Here is an 18,479-nt window from a genome sequence, read left to right as displayed (position 1 = left end):
CGTACGTCCATTACGATTCAGTTCTGTACCACCCTAGTACCTAAACGCCACTGAGGATGCTGGGAGGACTTAGGTACCGTTCCGTAGATGGGTAGGGTACAGAGGCAACGTTATAGGTATGGGGATTACCACTCCATCTCTCTCTCTCTCCTTCAAGTACAACAAACGTACATGGTTATTGAGCTATGGCTTGTTTGGGTCAATTAAACGAAAATTTAAAGATACATGAACCATAAATTTTATTGATAATATAATTATTTTTTACATCAAAAGTTTTCATTGGAGTTATTGGCATCATAAGTTTATAAGTGATATGTTCCTTAAGTATGACACTACCTAGCCGTACTTAATAATACAACACTTTAAGACAAGCTCTCGGTCAGTAACCAGCTACAAACTTATGGAAGGAACATATCTTATAAACTTATGATTATATTTAAGCCTACATGTTATAAGTGTCCGGGGAAGGTTGCTGGCTTAGAGTTGAGGGCGTATAAGTTGAATTTGGCGCAGTTGAAGGTTGGCTTGGAGTTGATGGGGTATAAGTTGAATTTGGCGCTGTTGAAGGTGTAGTTGAAGGCGTACTTGGAGGCATAGATGAGGTGCCACTAGTTAATGATTGCAAATAAAGAACAATTGGCTTTGTTGTATCAGCGTCTAGGGTTGAATTGAGACCATCAAGGACCGGCGATAATGTCGTCAAGACTTGTTGAAGGGTAGGGTCGCTACCGGGTACTGCTGCCGCGAGCATGTCGAAAATATTTTGAACGACAATCGTCAGGGATGGTTTGGCGTTTGGGTCCTGCGGCGGAAGTAATTGGTCTATTGGAACGGCTCCACCAACTAGTTGCTGTACACCCGTATTGACTGGTCCAATTGTATCACGTTTCACGCGGTACAACATTCCAGGTTCTATAAAAAATAAGGGTGTAGGCGTGACCTTGGTGTTCTATTTTTTTTAGTAACCCCCTTGCTTGAGATGCAGTTTATAGCGTTTATCATGGACTGGGTGTATTCCAAAAAGGTTAAGGATAATTATAGTTTGCCCAAGTACAATCATGCAGTGGGATGCATCCAGGGATGGTAAGTTCTATGGGAAATCAATCAATCAATGAATCTCGAGTCCGAAAATGTATTTAACATCTATACTTCTATGACCACACCGATTTTTTTTGACCTCCCATAAGGGACATGTACTGACCACCCCCTAATACAAGTTAGAGTTATGAACATTGGATGGAGGAGTGTTTTACGGATGACCCCCTTATTTAAATTTAACGAAAGAAACAATGAAAGACAATGATTGCTAATCTAATTAAGGGGGTCATCATTAAAACACTGTTTCCAATCAATGTTCATAACTTTAACTTGTGTCAGGGGGTGTACAGTACATATCCCTTATGGGGGGGTCAAACAAAATCTTAAGGGTGGTCATAGAAGTATAGATGTTAAATACATTTTCGGACTCGAGATTGATTGATTGATTTCCAATGGAACTTACCATCCCTGGATGCACCCCACTGCATGATTGTACTTCGGCAAACTGTAATTGCCCTCCCTTTTTGGAATGAATACCCTGTATGGTCCATGGTTAATTTTTAAAATATTGACTTACGTTTTGGGTTTTTAGTATCAGCAAGCATGAAATGCAGAAATAAATTAAGCATTAGAAGTGAGATTAAGGTTTTCATATTTAATTTTGGGTTTAGTTTAAAAGCTGTTTAAAGTGAAGATTTTTAGGGTCTTGTTGTCTCGAGCTCTGGTTGGCTTCTGAGTTCTCACCCAAGTACTTGATAGTCGTTCCCTTGCTTTAAAATTACCAAAGTTCCCACGTACCAAAGTTTTCAAACCAGCGTTCTGTTTTAACTGCTGTTATGTAAGTTGAAATTAACATAAACAAAAACACCTACAACCAACTTTAATTTAAAATGGGTACAAAACACAACACCATAATTGCATAAGTTTATAAAATATGTTAATCCCATAAGTTTGTTTAAATAATCTCTGGTTACAAACTGAAAGGCTTGTAATTTTGAAGTGAGTGAGTGAGGTAGGGCCATCGATTCGAGGACGTAAAGCGAGGGAGGGGCCTGGTGAGTGAGTGGGACGCTGCTGTCAAAGGGGGCTTAGTAATGCAGACTAATTAGGAGTGCCTAGATGGAATAGGTCCTAGCTGCAAAATTAATTAACCACCACCGAGTGTACTTAGGACTTCAATTGACTCGCTCCCCCTCCTTCTCCTTCTCGAAATAGTTATCTCGAGCTGCTGTAAGTCTCACAGTAGCATTACGAATAGTATAGGTAGTGCATGTCATACTTATGGAACATATCACTTATAAACTTATGGTTATAGTAATCTACTTTTGCCCCAAATATCTAAGCTATAAATGGATAAATTTTGGGTCAAACCAAGCGGTTCAATCACCATAATTTAAACTGAGAGAAATGAGGTGAAATGGATTGGTTATGATAATGGGCGACCTGCGGTACTGAAACTCTCACAGTGTACCACAGAAGGTACCACTCCATCCCTTTCTCTTTCAGGTACAACAAACGTACATGGTTATTAAGTTATGGTTTATTTATGTTATGTTAAGCACGGAGGTGTATTGTACAAGGAAACGATATATGAACCACAAATTTTATTTATAATATAATTATTTTTTACATCAAAAACTTTTCATTGGTGTTGATGGCATCATAGGTTTATAAGTGATATGTTCCTTAAGCATGACGATGCCTGTACTTCGTAATGCTAGAGGCAATACTTTAAGACAAGTTCTCGCTTTCAGTAACCTGCAACGAACTTATGGAAGGAACATACCTTATAAACTTATGATTATATTTAAGCCTACATGTTATAAGTGTCGGGGGAAGGTGGCTGGCTTGAAGATGATGGTGTATAAGTTGAATTTGGTGCAGTTGAAGGTTGGCTTGGGGTTGATGGTGTATAAGTTGAATTTGGCGCGGTTGAAGGCGTAGTTGGAGGCATAGATGAGGTTCCACTAGTTAATGATTGCAAATAAAGAACAATTGGCTTTGTTGTATCAGCGTCTAGGGTTGAATTGAGACCATCAAGGAGCGGTGATATTGTCATCATAACTTGTTGAAGGGTAGGGTCGCTACCGGGTACTGCTGCCGCGAGCATGTCGAGAATATTTTGAACGACAATCGTCAGGGATGGTTTGGCGTTTGGGTCCTGCGGCGGAAGTAATTGGTCTACTGGAACGACTCCACCAACTACTTGTTGTAAACCCGTATTGATGGTCCAATTGTATCACGTTTCACGCGGTACAACATTCCAGGATCTATAAAAAATAAGGGCGTGACCTTGGTATACTATTTTTTTGAGTACCCCTTGCTCGTGATGCAGTTTATAGCGTCATCGATGCGTTCATTTCAAAATGGGACGGGTAATTGGACCTAAATTCTTAAAATATTCACTTACTTTTTATGTTTTTGGTATCAGTAATCATGAAATGCAGAAATAGATTAAGAATTAAAAACGTGATTAGGCTTTTCATATTTAGTTTCCGGTTTAGTTTCAAAGCTGGGTAAAATGAGGGTTTTTAGGGTCTTGTTAAATGTTATGTCGAGATCTGGTGGGCGTCTGCAGACCCTAAGTACTTGATATCGTTCCACCAATGTTCCCATGTCCCAAAGTTCTCTAACCAGCCTTCTGTTTGAGCTACTTCTAATTGGAATTAACATAACTCCTACATCCTATTTCTATTTGCAATTGGTCCAAATAAACCGCACCATAAAAGTAAAGTATGTTTTTGTCCCAAATGTTTTATCAGAAAAAAAACTGGTTCAATTTTGGCTCAAGGACCGTAATTGAACCCAACGTGACAAACATCCTCAAAGAGAAGTTGAAATTCCCGCGTAACAACAAATAGATATTTCCCCTCCAGGGCAAAATCATCCTAGGTTTTCTTTAAGAACAAGAAGAATTTTATACAGGAGTAGAAAGGAGAAATTTCTGCTAAGACATTTCAGTAGCAGACCACATTCTCTCTCAAACTTAGTCTCAGTAGTCTGCTTAACAAGTTCAAAAGTTAAATAGCCCGCGCTTTTGTGTCAGGATGTTTTAGAAACTAAATTTAACTTGAAATTAATATTAATTGAGGGTTTAATTATGTCCGAGTCTAAAGCTTCCAAAGTTTTAGTCCTTGATAACGGAGCTTATACAGCAAAAGCGGGTTATACAACATCAACTGAACCTAGGTTAGCTAAGCCTTGGTCTAATTAATTTTTGAAATTGTTCCGAAATTAAATAAAAAACTAATTATTAATTATTTTTATATAATTATATCTTACAGAATCGTTCCAAATTGCATAATTAAAGCGAAAAGTGAACGGAGACGTCAATTTATTGGAGATCAAATTGAAGATTGTAAAGATGTTTCTGGACTTTTTTATATTTTACCTTTCCAAAAGGTATGTTTGTTTAATTTGTTTTGTCTTTAATTTTAATTAAGGGTTAAATTAATCATAATTAAATAGGGATACCTTGTTAATTGGGAAGTTGAGAAACAAGTCTGGGATTATATATTTGGCAGGGATGTCTTTAATGTTGATTATAATGACACTGTAAGTTTTAATTAAGTTTGATAGATTAATTAATCATAATTTTAATCATTTAATATTTAATTTTAAGACGTTAATTATGTCAGAACCTTATTTTAACTTTACATCGATTCAAGAAAACATGACTGAAATTCTTTTTGAAGAATACCAGTTTCATTCTCTCCTTAGGATTAACGGTAATTTTAATTAGGCCTAGGTCTATTTTAATTAGGCCTAGGTCTATTTTAATTAGGCCTAGGTCTATTTTTAATTAGGCCTTGGTCTATTTTTAATTGGGCCTTGGTCCTATTTTAATTGGGCCTTGGTCCTATTTTAATTGGGCCTTGGTCCTATTTTAATTGGGCCTTGGTCCTATTTTAATTGGGCCTTGGTCCTATTTTAATTGGGCCTTGGTCCTATTTTAATTGGGCCTTGGTCCTATTTTAATTGGGCCTTGGTCCTATTTTTAATTGGGCCTTGGTCCTATTTTTAATTGGGCCTTGGTCCTATTTTTAATTGGGCCTTGGTCCTATTTTTAATTGGGCCTTGGTCCTATTTTTAATTGGGCCTTGGTCCTATTTTTAATTGGGCCTTGGTCCTATTTTTAATTGGGCCTTGGTCCTATTTTTAATTGGGCCTGGGTCCTATTTTTAATTGGGCCTGGGTCCTATTTTTAATTGGGCCTGGGTCCTATTTTTAATTGGGCCTGGGTCCTATTTTTAATTGGGCCTGGGTCCTATTTTTAATTGGGCCTTGGTCCTATTTTTAATTGGGCCTGGGTCCTATTTTTAATTGGGCCTGGGTCCTATTTTTAATTGGGCCTGGGTCCTATTTTTAATTGGGCCTTGGTCCTATTTTTAATTGGGCCTTGGTCCTATTTTTAATTGGGCCTTGGTCCTATTTTTAATTGGGCCTTGGTCCTATTTTTAATTGGGCCTGGGTCCTATTTTTAATTGGGCCTTGGTCCTATTTTTAATTGGGCCTGGGTCCTATTTTTAATTGGGCCTGGGTCCTATTTTTAATTGGGCCTGGGTCCTATTTTTAATTGGGCCTGGGTCCTATTTTTAATTGGGCCTGGGTCCTATTTTTAATTGGGCCTGGGTCCTATTTTTAATTGGGCCTGGGTCCTATTTTTAATTGGGCCTGGGTCCTATTTTTAATTGGGCCTGGGTCCTATTTTTAATTGGGCCTGGGTCCTATTTTTAATTGGGCCTGGGTCCTATTTTTAATTGGGCCTGGGTCCTATTTTTAATTGGGCCTTGGTCCTATTTTTAATTGGGCCTTGGTCCTATTTTTAATTGGGCCTTGGTCCTATTTTTAATTGGGCCTTGGTCCTATTTTTAATTGGGCCTTGGTCCTATTTTTAATTGGGCCTTGGTCCTATTTTTAATTGGGCCTTGGTCCTATTTTTAATTGGGCCTTGGTCCTATTTTTAATTGGGCCTTGGTCCTATTTTTAATTGGGCCTTGGTCCTATTTTTAATTGGGCCTTGGTCCTATTTTTAATTGGGCCTTGGTCCTATTTTTAATTGGGCCTTGGTCCTATTTTTAATTGGGCCTTGGTCCTATTTTTAATTGGGCCTTGGTCCTATTTTTAATTGGGCCTTGGTCCTATTTTTAATTGGGCCTTGGTCCTATTTTTAATTGGGCCTTGGTCCTATTTTTAATTATAACTTAATGAGTGTTTTACCACTTGTAGCTGGTACATTATCAGCTTATAAATATCAACGTGAACATTCCTCGGAGCTTTGTTGTCTTTTGGTCGATAGTGGTTATTCATTTTCACATATTTCACCTTATGTGAAAGGAAAGAAGCTTAAAAATGCAATTAGACGGATTAATGTTGGAGGGAAAGCATTAACTAATCATTTGAAAGATATTATTTCTTATCGTCAGTTACATGTTATGGATGAAACATTTGTCATGAATCAAGTTAAGGAGGATGTCTGTTATGTTTCTAATCAGTTTTATGAAGATCTGGAGATTGCAAAGTAATTAATTCCTTTCTTCTTTCTAATTAATTTAGTATTTGCCTTACTTTTTCTTAAGTTTTGAATTAGTCTAAAAATTAATGGCCATTTCTTTCCAATTAATTTGAAATTAATGGCTATTTCTTTCTAATTAATTTGGAATTAATGGCTATTTCTTTCTAATTAATTTGGAATTAATGGCTATTTTTGTCTAATTTGAAATTAATTGCTAATCTGAAATTAATGTCTAGGTCTGTTTAAATTGTTTAAAATTGTCTATTTTTGTCTAATTAATTAATGTCTATTTCTGTCCAAATTGTTTAAAATTAATGTCTATTTTTGTCTCATTAATTGCTATTTCTGTCTAAATTGTTTAAAATTAATGGCTATTTTTGTTTAATTAATTGCTATTTCTGTATAATGTTCTGAAATTAATGGCTATGTCTGTCTAATTAATTAATTGCTATTTCTGTATAATTTTATGAAATTAATGGCTATTTATGTTTAATTTTTTGAAATTAATGGCTATTTATTTTTAATTTTTTGAAATTAATGGCTATTTCTGTCTGATTAATTTGAAATTAATGACTATTTCAGTCTGATTAATTTGAAATTAATGGCTATTTCTGTATAATTAATTTGAAATTTATGGCTATTTCTGTCTGATTAATTTAAAATTATTAATTAACCAATTTTTCCCTTAAATTTTAAATTAATCCTTAAAATTTAATTCATATTTCTGTCTAATTTGTAATTAATTTCAAATTAATAATAACAATATTATTTTTTATTTAAATTCCAACAGAAAACGTGGCTCTGAAAATACCATAGCAAGGGATTATGTTCTCCCAGATTACACGGTTATTAAAAGAGGTTATGTTCGACCTCAGGATCAAACAACGGGCAAATCAACTGATAATGAACAAATAATTCGTATGAATAATGAACGTTTTATGGTTCCTGAAATATTATTTCATCCCTCTGATGTTGGTGTTCGTGAAATGGGAATTAGTGAAGCCATAGTTAATGCCATTGAAGCCACTCCTGAAGGTAATTTAATTTACCCCTTTTTTTTCACACTTTTTAACTCTTAGCTTTTAAAATATGTTAATTTATGCGAAACATGAATTATTAATTAATTACGTAATATTTTGACAGAAATTCAACCTCATATGTTCAAAAATATTTATTTGACGGGTGGAAATGCAAGTTTTCCTGGTTTTAAAGAACGTGTGTAAGTTATTTGAATTTTTAATTTGTAATATTTATTTTTATTTATTTTTTTATGATTTTTATTTAAATTTTAATGATTTATTTATTTATTATTCATTAATTTTTATTTTTGTTAATTATTTTTTTTTTTAGTTATAGCGATATTCGCTCATTGGCCCCGGATATCTATGACGTCAGTGTTAGTGCGCCTAGAAAGTAAGTTTTTTTTTTTTTCATTTTTTTTTTGGGGCTTGCATTTTTTTAGTTCTCCTTATTGCGCATGGATGGCGTTAGTGTAGTCGCTACTGAATTGGCCTTATTCCTGATCAGCGCCACCGAGGCGTAGCGGCGACTTTTGGAACTATAATAATACGGTAGCCAATCAGAGGTGGCGCTGGAGTCGATGGACTCTGATGGAAGTCTGTTATTTTTTCTGTTTTGATTATTGCCGCTTCAACTTCAATAGCCAAGGCTTAACAAGCGATATGGTTTCAAGAGTATTAAAAGTTGATTTTACCTTTCTTATTCTGTCTAATATTATGAAATAAGACTTTCGGAGTAAGTTTTCATTCGATTTTGGTCTATTTGGAGATTATTAGGTGAATAATAATTATTTAAAACATGTTTTTTGAAGTTGAAGCGGTAATAATCAAAACATAGAAAATAACAGATCTCCATCAGAGTCCATGGACTCCAGCGCCACCTCTGATTGGCTACCGTATTATTATAGTTTCAAAAGTCGCCGCTACGCCTCGGTGGCGCTGATCAGGAATAAGGCCAATTGTTTTCCCGCCTTTTCTTGTCTGGGTCGGCGTAACCATGGTAACGCGTGACTTGTTTTTGAATTTTTTAGTTTCGTTATTGTGCATGGATGGCGCTAGTGTAGTTGCTACTGAATTGTTTTCCCGCCTTTTATTAAGTTGGTCGGCGTAACCATGGTAACGCGTGACGTATATGAGGGTTTTTGAATTTCTTAGTAAGCCTTGGTCGCTAAGTCGCTTGATACTTGATAGGGATTTATTAATGAGTGAATAATGTTTTAAGAGTTTTTGACTTATGGTATTTGGTTAATTGGTTTAAAGTATAACTTTTAAAGACTTAATAACGCGATATGCAAATTAAGAACTTTGTTATGCTTTAAATAACAAAATTGGTGTTATTACGTGTTGTTAACTTTGAAGAAATAAGCCTTGGTCCTTTTGGTATAAAGTAGGTCTATTTTGTTGCTTTTGACTATTTATTATTAAGTGTTAGTTAGTGGTTTATTGTGTGTTATTTAGATCAACAACTGTTCCTAAGCCTTGGTTAGTGGGTTTTCATTAGTTTTAACACTTGGTCTGGAATTTTTTATTAGTTTTAATTTATTTTTAGGCTTTTTAGCTTTGGTTTGTGGGTTTTCATTAGTTTAAACTGATTTTAAGCCTTGGTTTCTGGTTTTTCATTAGTTTTAAATGATTTATAAACTGATTTTAAGCCTTGGTTTCTGGTTTTTCATTAGTTTTAAATGATTTATAAACTGATTTTAAGCCTTGGTTTCTGGTTTTTCATTAGTTTTAAATGATTTCAAGCCTTGGTTTCTGGTTTTTCATTAGTTTTAAATGATTTCAAGCCTTGGTTTCTGGTTTTTCATTAGTTTTAACTGATTTTAAGCCTTGGTTTCTGGTTTTTCATTAGTTTTAATTGATTTTAAGCCTTGGTTTGTGGTTTTTCATTAGTTTTAATTGATTTTAAGCCCTGGTTTCTGGTTTTTCATTAGTTTTAACTGATTTTAAGCCTTGGTCTGTGGATTTTGATAAGTTTGACGGGTTTTAAGCCTTGGTTTGTGGGTTTTGACAACTTTTAACACTTTTGAAACATTATTTCGTGGTTTAAATAACAATTTAAGCCTTGCGCATTCCCAAACATCACAGCACGCACCTTTTACTCTAAGCCTTGCCTTCCTACTAAACCTAAACCTTCCGCAACCTTTTTATGGCCTAATTTTGGTGTTTGCAATCAAATTTGATTTAAAATAACTCAAAAGTAATTGAAAATTTGTTGCCAGCGCTGTGACCGAGGCTTGGCAGGGGGGCGTACTCTTATCCAAAGATCCTGAATTCCACAAACTAGTCGTAACCAAGAAACAATATGAGGAGCAAGGAATGAGTTACTGTTTGGACAAAATTGATGTATAAAAAGAAAATAAAATATTTCTTTTAATTTTAATAAAATATTAAAAAAAAATTATTTTTCTTGGTCCTACAAATAACAATTTTAGCCCCTAAAAAGTTGCCCAGGTTTAGAAGAAATGTTAATTTGCATTTAATTAAGGTTTAGGTATAATTTACCTGCTGATACCTATTGTTTTTTAAACTCAAAAAACGCAAAAAAGGTTCGTGAAATTTTACTATAAGGTATTTGACAATGATAAATATCATTTCGCAATAAATAATCCATAACTATTAAAAGGCAAACAATGGAACCCTTTTTTTTATTTTTCTGAGTTTATTTTTTCAAGACCAATAATTCGCTTTACTTAAGGCAGTTGTAACGCGGCTATTTTTTATTTATGGTAGTAACATAACAGCTATAAGTATGACACTGAATAATTCCTATAAAATCCCATATTTTATTGAGCCCTATTCTATATTATTATAATCCTATAATTTCATGAAAGGTCCAATATATTTTTGATGCTTAGTTTGGGGTCTTAGTTTTCGTTTATAGTTCAGAATTATCAAATTTATTTTAATTAAAATTTAGTTATGGCTCTTTTAAAATAGAGATGACATTTGGGACTAGATTTGACCGAAATTGATCAGGCTGCGGAGTTTGCTTCCTCAGGATTATTTTTTTAATTATATTATATCATTTAATTTAATTTAATTAAGTTCCTCTGAATTTAATTCAAAGTAAAATCCCCAATTTGTTATTTATTTATTTGAGATTTTTCTATAATATAGTTTAAGCCAAAATAATATTATACATCATCATCCAATTTTATTCCTATATTTTCCTATGAAAAAACGTGATTTTTCTCCCTCCTATAAAATCCTATAATTCCTGAAAAAAATCATAATTTTTCCTATAAGGAATTTAAATTTTTGTCTGGGGTCCCTAGATGAGCCAACGTGACAACGTCACACATTCTATTTCCCCGTAGAACCAAAGCGGTACCAAACATGACCGCCCACTGCTAAAACTAAGTCCGTGACGTTTTACCTAGGCACTGACGTCACAACTAAAACAGCTCTATCCCTTAAAAAAACCCTCAAAAACAAATAATTACTTGTCATACATAATCTGTATTACTTATGGCAGCAATAGTTTAACGTGGGTTTTACGACACTGAAAACGACAGTGTGTTTTTAGGGGGGGCTGAACATAAGATATTAATTCTCATACCCAGTCCGCTCTCCCGCTCTCAGGTAGTAAGGTGGTAAAACAAGTGGGCTGTACTTTTTTTTCCTGTTGAACTGCAAGGTGTGTATGTATTTTCCCAAGGTCGTTTTACCTTCAGTCCGTCACTAATGCTCAAGTAGTTCGCCGGTGGAAAATTTACTTGATTTGGCGCGCGGGAAATTTTGCAGCGTTTTTAGTCTATAGGTGGTTTTGTGTCTTGTGTGTGAATTCGGATTTCGGTTGGTTTTAATTTAACACGTGTTGTGTGACAGTGACAGTGGTTTTTACAAGATATTTCGGGTTGTTGATTGATTGGTGTGTATTTGTGCATCGAAAATGTAGCGGTGGTTTATTAATTTCAACAAAGGTAATGTACGTGTTAATGTTTATTAGGGTTTATGTGCTTTTCGATTTTAGACGTAAGGTTTTTATAGGTTATGAAATGAATATTGTCGTAGTTGAATTTCGATGATTTTGATGGATTTTATAGATGATTCTGATTTGGGGTGATTTTTATGTTTCTATGCGAAGTTTTTACCTGATTTCATACTTTTCTACGCGCAGTTTTCCCCCGATTTCATACTTTTCTACACGCAGTTTTCCCCCGATTTCATACATATCTACACGCAGTTTTCCCCGATTTCATACATTTCTACACGCATTTTTCCCCTCGATTTCACACATTTCTACACGCATTTTTCCCCTCGATTTCATACATTTCTACACGCATTTTTCCCCTCGATTTCACACATTTCTACACGCATTTTTCCCCTCGATTTCACACATTTCTACACGCAGTTTTCCCCTGATTTCACACATTTCTACACGCAGTTTCCCATCTGATTTCATACATTTCTAAACGTAGTTTTCCCCATATTTCATAGTTATTTTCCAATGATTTAAAAAAAAATCCCAAGTACTTCATTAAACATATTTCAAAAAAAATTACCATATAAACATTGCCTGATTTTACGTCATAGACACGGAATTCACTCTCCCAAAATAACATTACGCTAATTCAATTAATATTTAAACTAAAAAAATAGAAGAAATTAATTAACTAAACCTAAATTTCACAGCGAATAAGTGTTATTTACTTCTCCAAAAAACACACATAAATACACGCCTAATTTTATATCTTTTAAAGTCGATTATATCTATCTATATCGGTGTAGTGTTATTATTATATCTAAATTGAACTTCAGAATAGAACCTTCAGACTTTTGACAAGCACCATTAGCGCTAATCTCTTTTAATTTAGGCCTTGAAAGTGCAATGTAGAGATAATATTTCGATAATTCAACAAACCTTTTAGATAATTTGTAGGTAAACTAGTCCCAATATTATCAAACTTAATTTAAATACGACAAAATAAGAATAATATTATTATAATAAATTTCAAATCAAAGGCGACCCCAAAGTCTAGAAAGATAAAAAAGTGTTTTAAAATCGCACTTAAACATAATTTTAAAACCAAATTTTATTATACTAACATTTAAATATTTACCCATAAACACTTTCATTCATTCAAATTTTTCTTGAAATAAATTTAAAATTGGAACTAAAATCGAATTCGAAAACCTCATTAGAAAATTGGCCCCCATGGCGGTAAAATAATTTTAAATTTAAATATTAGAAGTATATTATATAATTCGTAAGGTAGAAGTGGGAAACTCTCTAATAGGCAATGTGTGAACTAGAGGGGCTAGAGAAATTATCCCCCCCCTATTCTTAACTTTAACCGCATGCTAAGCCTTTGACAGCAGCGCCCCACTCACCAACCAGGCCTCCCTCGCTTTACCTCCTCGAATCTATGACCTACCTCACTCACTCACTTCAAAATTACAAACCTTTCAGTTTCTAAGTTACCAGATATTAATTAAACAAACTTATCTATGGAACATATCTTATGAACTTATGTTATAATTTACGATGATGTAACTTTTATTTACAGCAATTCCGAGTTTAAAAATATTGTTAGTGTTTTTTTTAAGGGTTAGTAGTTAGTTATAAGCCTAGAAATAACTTAAAGCCGGTTTTTTCGTTAGCCTGCCTAACAACATACAACAACCAATATATATATGATTCTTTTATTTAACCAAAAAATTTTCAGAAAAAACCTAACCGGCTGAAAAGAAATTATTATTTATCTAAAAAAAATTTTGTAAGGTATGGGGAATTTTTTTTCTAGTTTAGTTTAGTTTGAAATCGAGGGAACAGTCACAACGAAAATAGTCTGTGATTATTACAGCGGAAAATACAAAACTTAAGATGTAGCTAAAACTAAAAGGGAAAGACACAGGGGTGAAATTTTCCCTTCTCTCTCTGGTTTATTGGCGCCTGCACTGTAGTCTTTTTATATGACAACAAGCGATATCTAGTTTATTAGGGAGAAGGTATAAATTCGCGCCCCCACATTTCCAGCAGCTTTATCTCCAGTCCAACAGTTACGTAGACGTGTCCGGCGTTAATCCCCGCCGCCTCTAAATTACAACCAGCCAGCATCTCATTGGTTCTTGAAAACTCGTGCACGTCAGCGCGACGCGAATGACAAAATATTACAGTCATATTTTCCGACTGAGGAGAGAAGGCGAAATAGCCCCGACACCTCCTTTTACGTCCCCCCTTGTATTTTGAAAGGGGGACTGCAGAACTATGGCGCGCATCTTAAACCATAGCCGACTTGTATTAATAAAGGCCTATAGGTAGGAAGCTACCCATGGGGCGGCATACCGATTTTTTAGCGACCGCTAGATGTCGTTCTTAGGGGGAAAATATTGTGGCGGGAACTTCAAAACGAATGAAAATGCCAATAGGAGAAAGCTTACTTTTTGTCTTGAGGTTGGGGTTTTTTTTTAATAAAGTAAGGCAGTTTTTTTTAGAAGTAATACATTTACTTGATAACAATAAAGTTGTCTTTATCTCATTTAAAGTGCGTTTAGTAAAGTATGTTTTCTACTTTTCTATCACAGTACAATGTAATATTTTCAAAATAAGTGTTTTGATTAGTACCTAACATATGAAATTTTTTCAATCACATTACAACTTTGCATATTTTCGGGGTAAAGGTTTTTATTTGTACGTTTTGACTGTTTCTTCAACGTCACTTATATCTTTGGCATAGTTGATCATTAGGGGTTTGACAAGCTTATCTAACAAAATATCACATAAATTAATATATACCTATTCCTTCCCCATTTTCAGCGTCCCACCAGACCCAATCGATTCCGCAGTTAAGGCACGTATTTCTCTCAGATTTCGTATCCACCCCCATCATCCTTGCCCTAAAATACCCCAGTAATGTTTTGGTAAATATAGGCATTTTCACAGCGTTTGCCAAATTACATGAACCTCAAATAAAAAATTATAATTACAAATCAAAACTATATTAAATTACAAATTATAAATAATCGTAGGATTCGTATCTGATTTTGTTAAGGAACCCTTAACGTTTCTACCTCGCCAAAATACTTTAGGTATTTTAAAGTATGCAATAACGCAATAAGTTACTAAACTTTTTCAATCCTACTGTTATATGTATATGGTATATATTAATTTATGTGATATTATGTTAGATAAGCTTGTCAAACCCCTAATGATCCCCCGAAAATATGCAAGGTTGTAATGTGATTCAAAATGTTTCACATGTTAGGTACTAATCAAAACACTTATTTTGAAAATATTACATTGTAGATGATTGTATTGTACTGTGATAGAAAAGTAGAAAACATACTTTACTAAACGCACTTTAAATGAGATAAAGACAACTTTATTGTTATCAAGTAAATGTATTATTTCCAAAAAAAAACTGCCTTACTTTATTCAAAAAAAAAATACCCAACCTCAAGACAAAAAGTAAGCTTTCTCCTATTGGCATTTTCATTCGTTTTGAAGTTCCCGCCACAATATTTTCCCCCTAAGAACGACATCTAGCGGCGGCAGATCACGACGGCCATTGCCAATATCAGAAAAAAAACCGAGGATCACCTATAGGCCTTTATTAATACAAGTCGGCTATGCTTAAACCTTCTCCCTAATAAACTAGATATCTCTTCTTGAGTATACTATTTCAACAGTGTTGTACCCCTTGGTTTGGTAAAAAACACTTTCTGGATTATTGTACAGGGGCCCGCATACCTTCGGGCAGTTTTACCTTAATTTTTTTTAAATAAAAAATAAAGATACACGGTTAGTGAACCCCGTTACTGGCATACCTGTGATTTATTTTAAAATTAAAAGTTATTGCACAGTTTCTTTAAATTAAGGTGAATCTTGTATGAAAAATTACAGTTTTTAAATTTAAATTTTAAATTTTTTTTTTTAGTTTTAAAATTAAAATTTGCCTGGGTTTTAATTGATACGACAATTTTACGAAATTCTTTTTTTTTAATGTTCTAATTCTTTATTTTTTAATAATGGTTTAGTCATAATTTATTATAGTTAATTGCGAAATAAATTTTAAGTAGCTATGCAATAAACATTAAATTGTCTTACGTTTGCATTGTTGGGTCATGAAGTATTTTAATCATATGTTCACTAAATGTAATTATAAATTTAATGATACGATAATGGTCGTTTAAAGTCTGGATTAGATTTAAATTTCATAATTTTTTGTATTTCACCATTTATTGCATTTGGTAGAAGTTCATATTTCGAAGTCTTTTCGTGAGATGAATTATATGATACCTTATCCTGAATGTGATAACTCTGGTTCTATAAGAGATACGGGAATGTCCTTTGAGTATGTTATAGCCCTATTTCTTAGCTTTCCAATGGTACTAAGTACTTGGGGTTTCCTTAATTAGGAGCCGAGTAATTAAGCAAAATGTTAATTAACATAATTTCCATAGCGTTAACATGGGCTTATTTACACAACACCATTTAACTCTGGTTCTATAAGAGATACGGGAATGTCCTTTGAATATGTTATAGCCCTATTTCTTAGCTTTCCAACGATACTTAATACTTGGGGTTTACAATAATCAGGGTCCGAGTAATTAAGCAAAATGATAATTAACGTAATCTCCATAGGGTTAACATGGAATTATTTACACGACACCTTATAACTCTGGTTCTATAAGAGATACGGGGATGTCCTTTGAGTATGTTATAGCCCCATTTCTTAGCTTTACAACGATACTAAATAATTGGGGTTTACAACAATTAGGGCCTTAGTAATTAAGCAAATTGGTAAAAAAAACTTCATTTGCCAAAATAAGGCAATATACAAAACCGCAAAACAAACTTTAATAACCCATATACTTAAATTAAGTGCATTATTATTTAAAATTCTAATATTTCTTCCCCCAGAAAATTTAATTCAAAATCTTGAAAAATTTTGATTTTATAAACTAAATAAATCAATGGTGCGAAACTATTGAATTTTTTTCTTCAAAATTTTTAGAATATTTTGTTGAATTTCCTGTTTTTTATTTCTGATTTTGAAAAAACAACAGAAAATTCCAATTCGGTTAAAAACACTTATCAATATTAACCTAAATTTTATTATGATGTAAATAAATAAATAAACAAGAGCACACTTCTTCTTCTTCGTCTAATAATTATGAACTTCTGTTTAATAATAATTTAACCATTACAATGACGTAGTTAATTATGGGTGTCTAGTTAATTAGTACCTAAACACGTTTTTATGTTAAACCACGTTTTTCCTGTTGGGGTATTATTTTAGAGGTAGATATGGGAATTTCGTGGGCTACGGTTATGTTTATGTGTGTATTCGAAACATAGATGTCAAGAAGCGATATCTAGTTTATTAGGGAGAAGGTATAAGATGCCTAAGTGTTCCCGCGTGCCGTAGTCCTGCAGTTCCCCTTTCAAAATACAAGGGGGGACGTAAAAGAAGAAAGACGGGCTATTTTGCCTCCTCTCCTCAGTCGGAAAATATGACTGTAATGTTCGTACTCATTCGCGTCGCGCTGACGTGCACGAGTTTTCAAGAACCAATCAGATGGTGGCTGGTTGTAATTTAGAGACGGCGGGGATTAACTCCGGACACGTCTACGTTATGTTTGGACTGGAGATAAAGCTGCATGGAAATGTGGATGAATGAATTTATACCTTCTCCCTAATAAATTAGATATCGCTTCTTGCAGACGCTGACTAAAATATCAGGTCCTACAATGAAAACTTTCGCTACGGTCCAAACGGTAACCGTACGTACGTTTTTATTTAAAAAGTAAAATGTTTTCATGGTTTTTGAGGTCAAATTAAAATATTTAAATTTACATAATTTTATCTTATTTATTTTTTCTTTTTTTAATTTTCCATTTGCTAAGGCTTAAATTTATTAGTGTTGATTGTAATTAATGTTAACGACTATATCGGTTTAATTTAATTTTAAACCAAAATAATAATAATAATAATAATAATACTTAAACACGTGGGTTTATATGGAGGTGGCCATTTTGAAAATTGAGGTCGAAAAAAACGTAAAAATAAAACTTTGACGTTCTAGTTTTAAATTTTAAAAGATTTTGACGGGAAGTGATTTTTTTGGTTGACACCTTTTGAACTTGAGAGATAAATTACTTGGGAAACGGGATATTTTTGGTTGTCTTTATACCGTGAGATAGTTTTTACTCTATTTTCTTCATGGGTAATTTTGATGTTTTTTTTATTATGAGGTTGTAGGCCTATAATGAATATATTTAATTATATCATGAATAAATTTCGAATCTAGTTGCTATTGTTTTAAATCTTCGATATGCTTTAAAACTACCCCATAGACAAAAGTTGATAGCTAAAACCAAAAGTTCACAGTTGGCTGTAGACCACCCACATCATAAGTTTATAAATGATATGTTCGCACCATAAGTATGATATGCACTACCTATACTTAGTCGTAATGCTGCTGAGAGAGATAACTAGTTCGAGAAGGAGAATGACGGAAGCGAATTAAATTGAAGTCCTAAACTTGTACACTCGGTGGTGGTTAATTAATTTTGCAGCTAGGACCTATTCCATCTAGGCACTCCTATTTAGTCCGCATTACTAAGTCCCCTTTGACAGCAGCGCCACCTCACTCACTCACCAGGCCTCCCTCACTCGCTTTACCTCCTCGAATCTATGAACTACCTCACTCACTGCCTTTCAGTTTCATTCATGGAGCTATTGAAGATATTCTTTTTCTATAACAATGATAAGGGCACTGTTGTGATGAAGTGTAATGTGTTTCTTTTTGGGAATCGGGCTAATGGTTTTAGGGGAACAATAACATTGTTATTTAGGAATTAATTATCGTCTCTATTTATGCAAATTAGGACAGTAGCGAAATGAATTAATAAGTGATCGTTTCAGATTGCATTGTTTAAATTGTTTCGCGCGCCAT

General features: G+C 33.8%; 3 protein-coding genes across 10 annotated transcripts in view; 2 read left to right on the top strand and 1 right to left on the bottom strand.

The window, feature by feature from the left end:
* Positions 1–442: 442 nt before the first annotated feature.
* Positions 443–1,526, bottom strand: LOC149615675 (uncharacterized). Its single transcript, XM_089856086.1, has 2 exons — positions 1,502–1,526; positions 443–912 (listed from the first exon to the last, which is right to left on the bottom strand). The coding sequence occupies exons 1-2, from the start codon at positions 1,524–1,526 to the stop codon at positions 443–445; spliced, it is 495 nt and encodes a 164-aa protein (XP_089712212.1).
* A 2,514-nt stretch (positions 1,527–4,040) lies between these two features.
* Positions 4,041–9,933, top strand: Arp6 (Actin-related protein 6). Its single transcript, XM_089856271.1, has 9 exons — positions 4,041–4,227; positions 4,323–4,440; positions 4,507–4,593; positions 4,661–4,766; positions 6,268–6,559; positions 7,344–7,588; positions 7,697–7,772; positions 7,904–7,966; positions 9,795–9,933. The coding sequence occupies exons 1-9, from the start codon at positions 4,139–4,141 to the stop codon at positions 9,922–9,924; spliced, it is 1,206 nt and encodes a 401-aa protein (XP_089712397.1). The 5' UTR covers positions 4,041–4,138; the 3' UTR covers positions 9,925–9,933.
* Positions 9,934–11,241: 1,308 nt separating this feature from the next.
* Positions 11,242–18,479, top strand: part of LOC149615670 (uncharacterized) — a 72,658-nt gene continuing 65,420 nt past the window's right edge. For 4 of the 8 annotated variants that reach the window (XM_089856260.1, XM_089856259.1, XM_089856262.1 and 1 more), the window contains exon 1: positions 11,246–11,498. The gene's annotated coding sequence lies outside the window, so the exon portion shown is untranslated. Of the gene's footprint in view, positions 11,499–18,479 lie in introns of all 8 variants that reach the window. The other 4 variants (XM_089856265.1, XM_089856261.1, XM_089856263.1 and 1 more) reach the window with 4 other exon arrangements.

This window comes from Phalangium opilio, unplaced genomic scaffold (genome assembly GCF_054372755.1).
Source record: "Phalangium opilio isolate 3A_F unplaced genomic scaffold, DU_Popi_V2 ptg000217l_1, whole genome shotgun sequence".
Taxonomy (NCBI): Eukaryota; Metazoa; Arthropoda; class Arachnida; order Opiliones; family Phalangiidae; genus Phalangium; species Phalangium opilio.
The sequence above is the reverse complement of the archived record's forward strand: the minus strand, read 5'-3'. Positions and strand labels throughout refer to the sequence as shown.

Excerpts from the sequence above, each read along its gene's own strand:
- LOC149615675 (XM_089856086.1), bottom strand. The coding sequence starts at position 1,526 with ATGCAGTGGGGTGCATCCAGGGATG. Across the intron at positions 913-1,501 it reads GTGGGGTGCATCCAGGGATG|AACCTGGAATGTTGTACCGC; the intron begins GTAAGTTCCATT and ends TATTTTTTATAG.
- Arp6 (XM_089856271.1), top strand. The coding sequence starts at position 4,139 with ATGTCCGAGTCTAAAGCTTCCAAAGTTTTAGTCCTTGATAACGGAGCT. Across the intron at positions 4,441-4,506 it reads ATATTTTACCTTTCCAAAAG|GGATACCTTGTTAATTGGGA; the intron begins GTATGTTTGTTT and ends ATAATTAAATAG. Across the intron at positions 7,773-7,903 it reads CCTGGTTTTAAAGAACGTGT|TTATAGCGATATTCGCTCAT; the intron begins GTAAGTTATTTG and ends TTTTTTTTTTAG.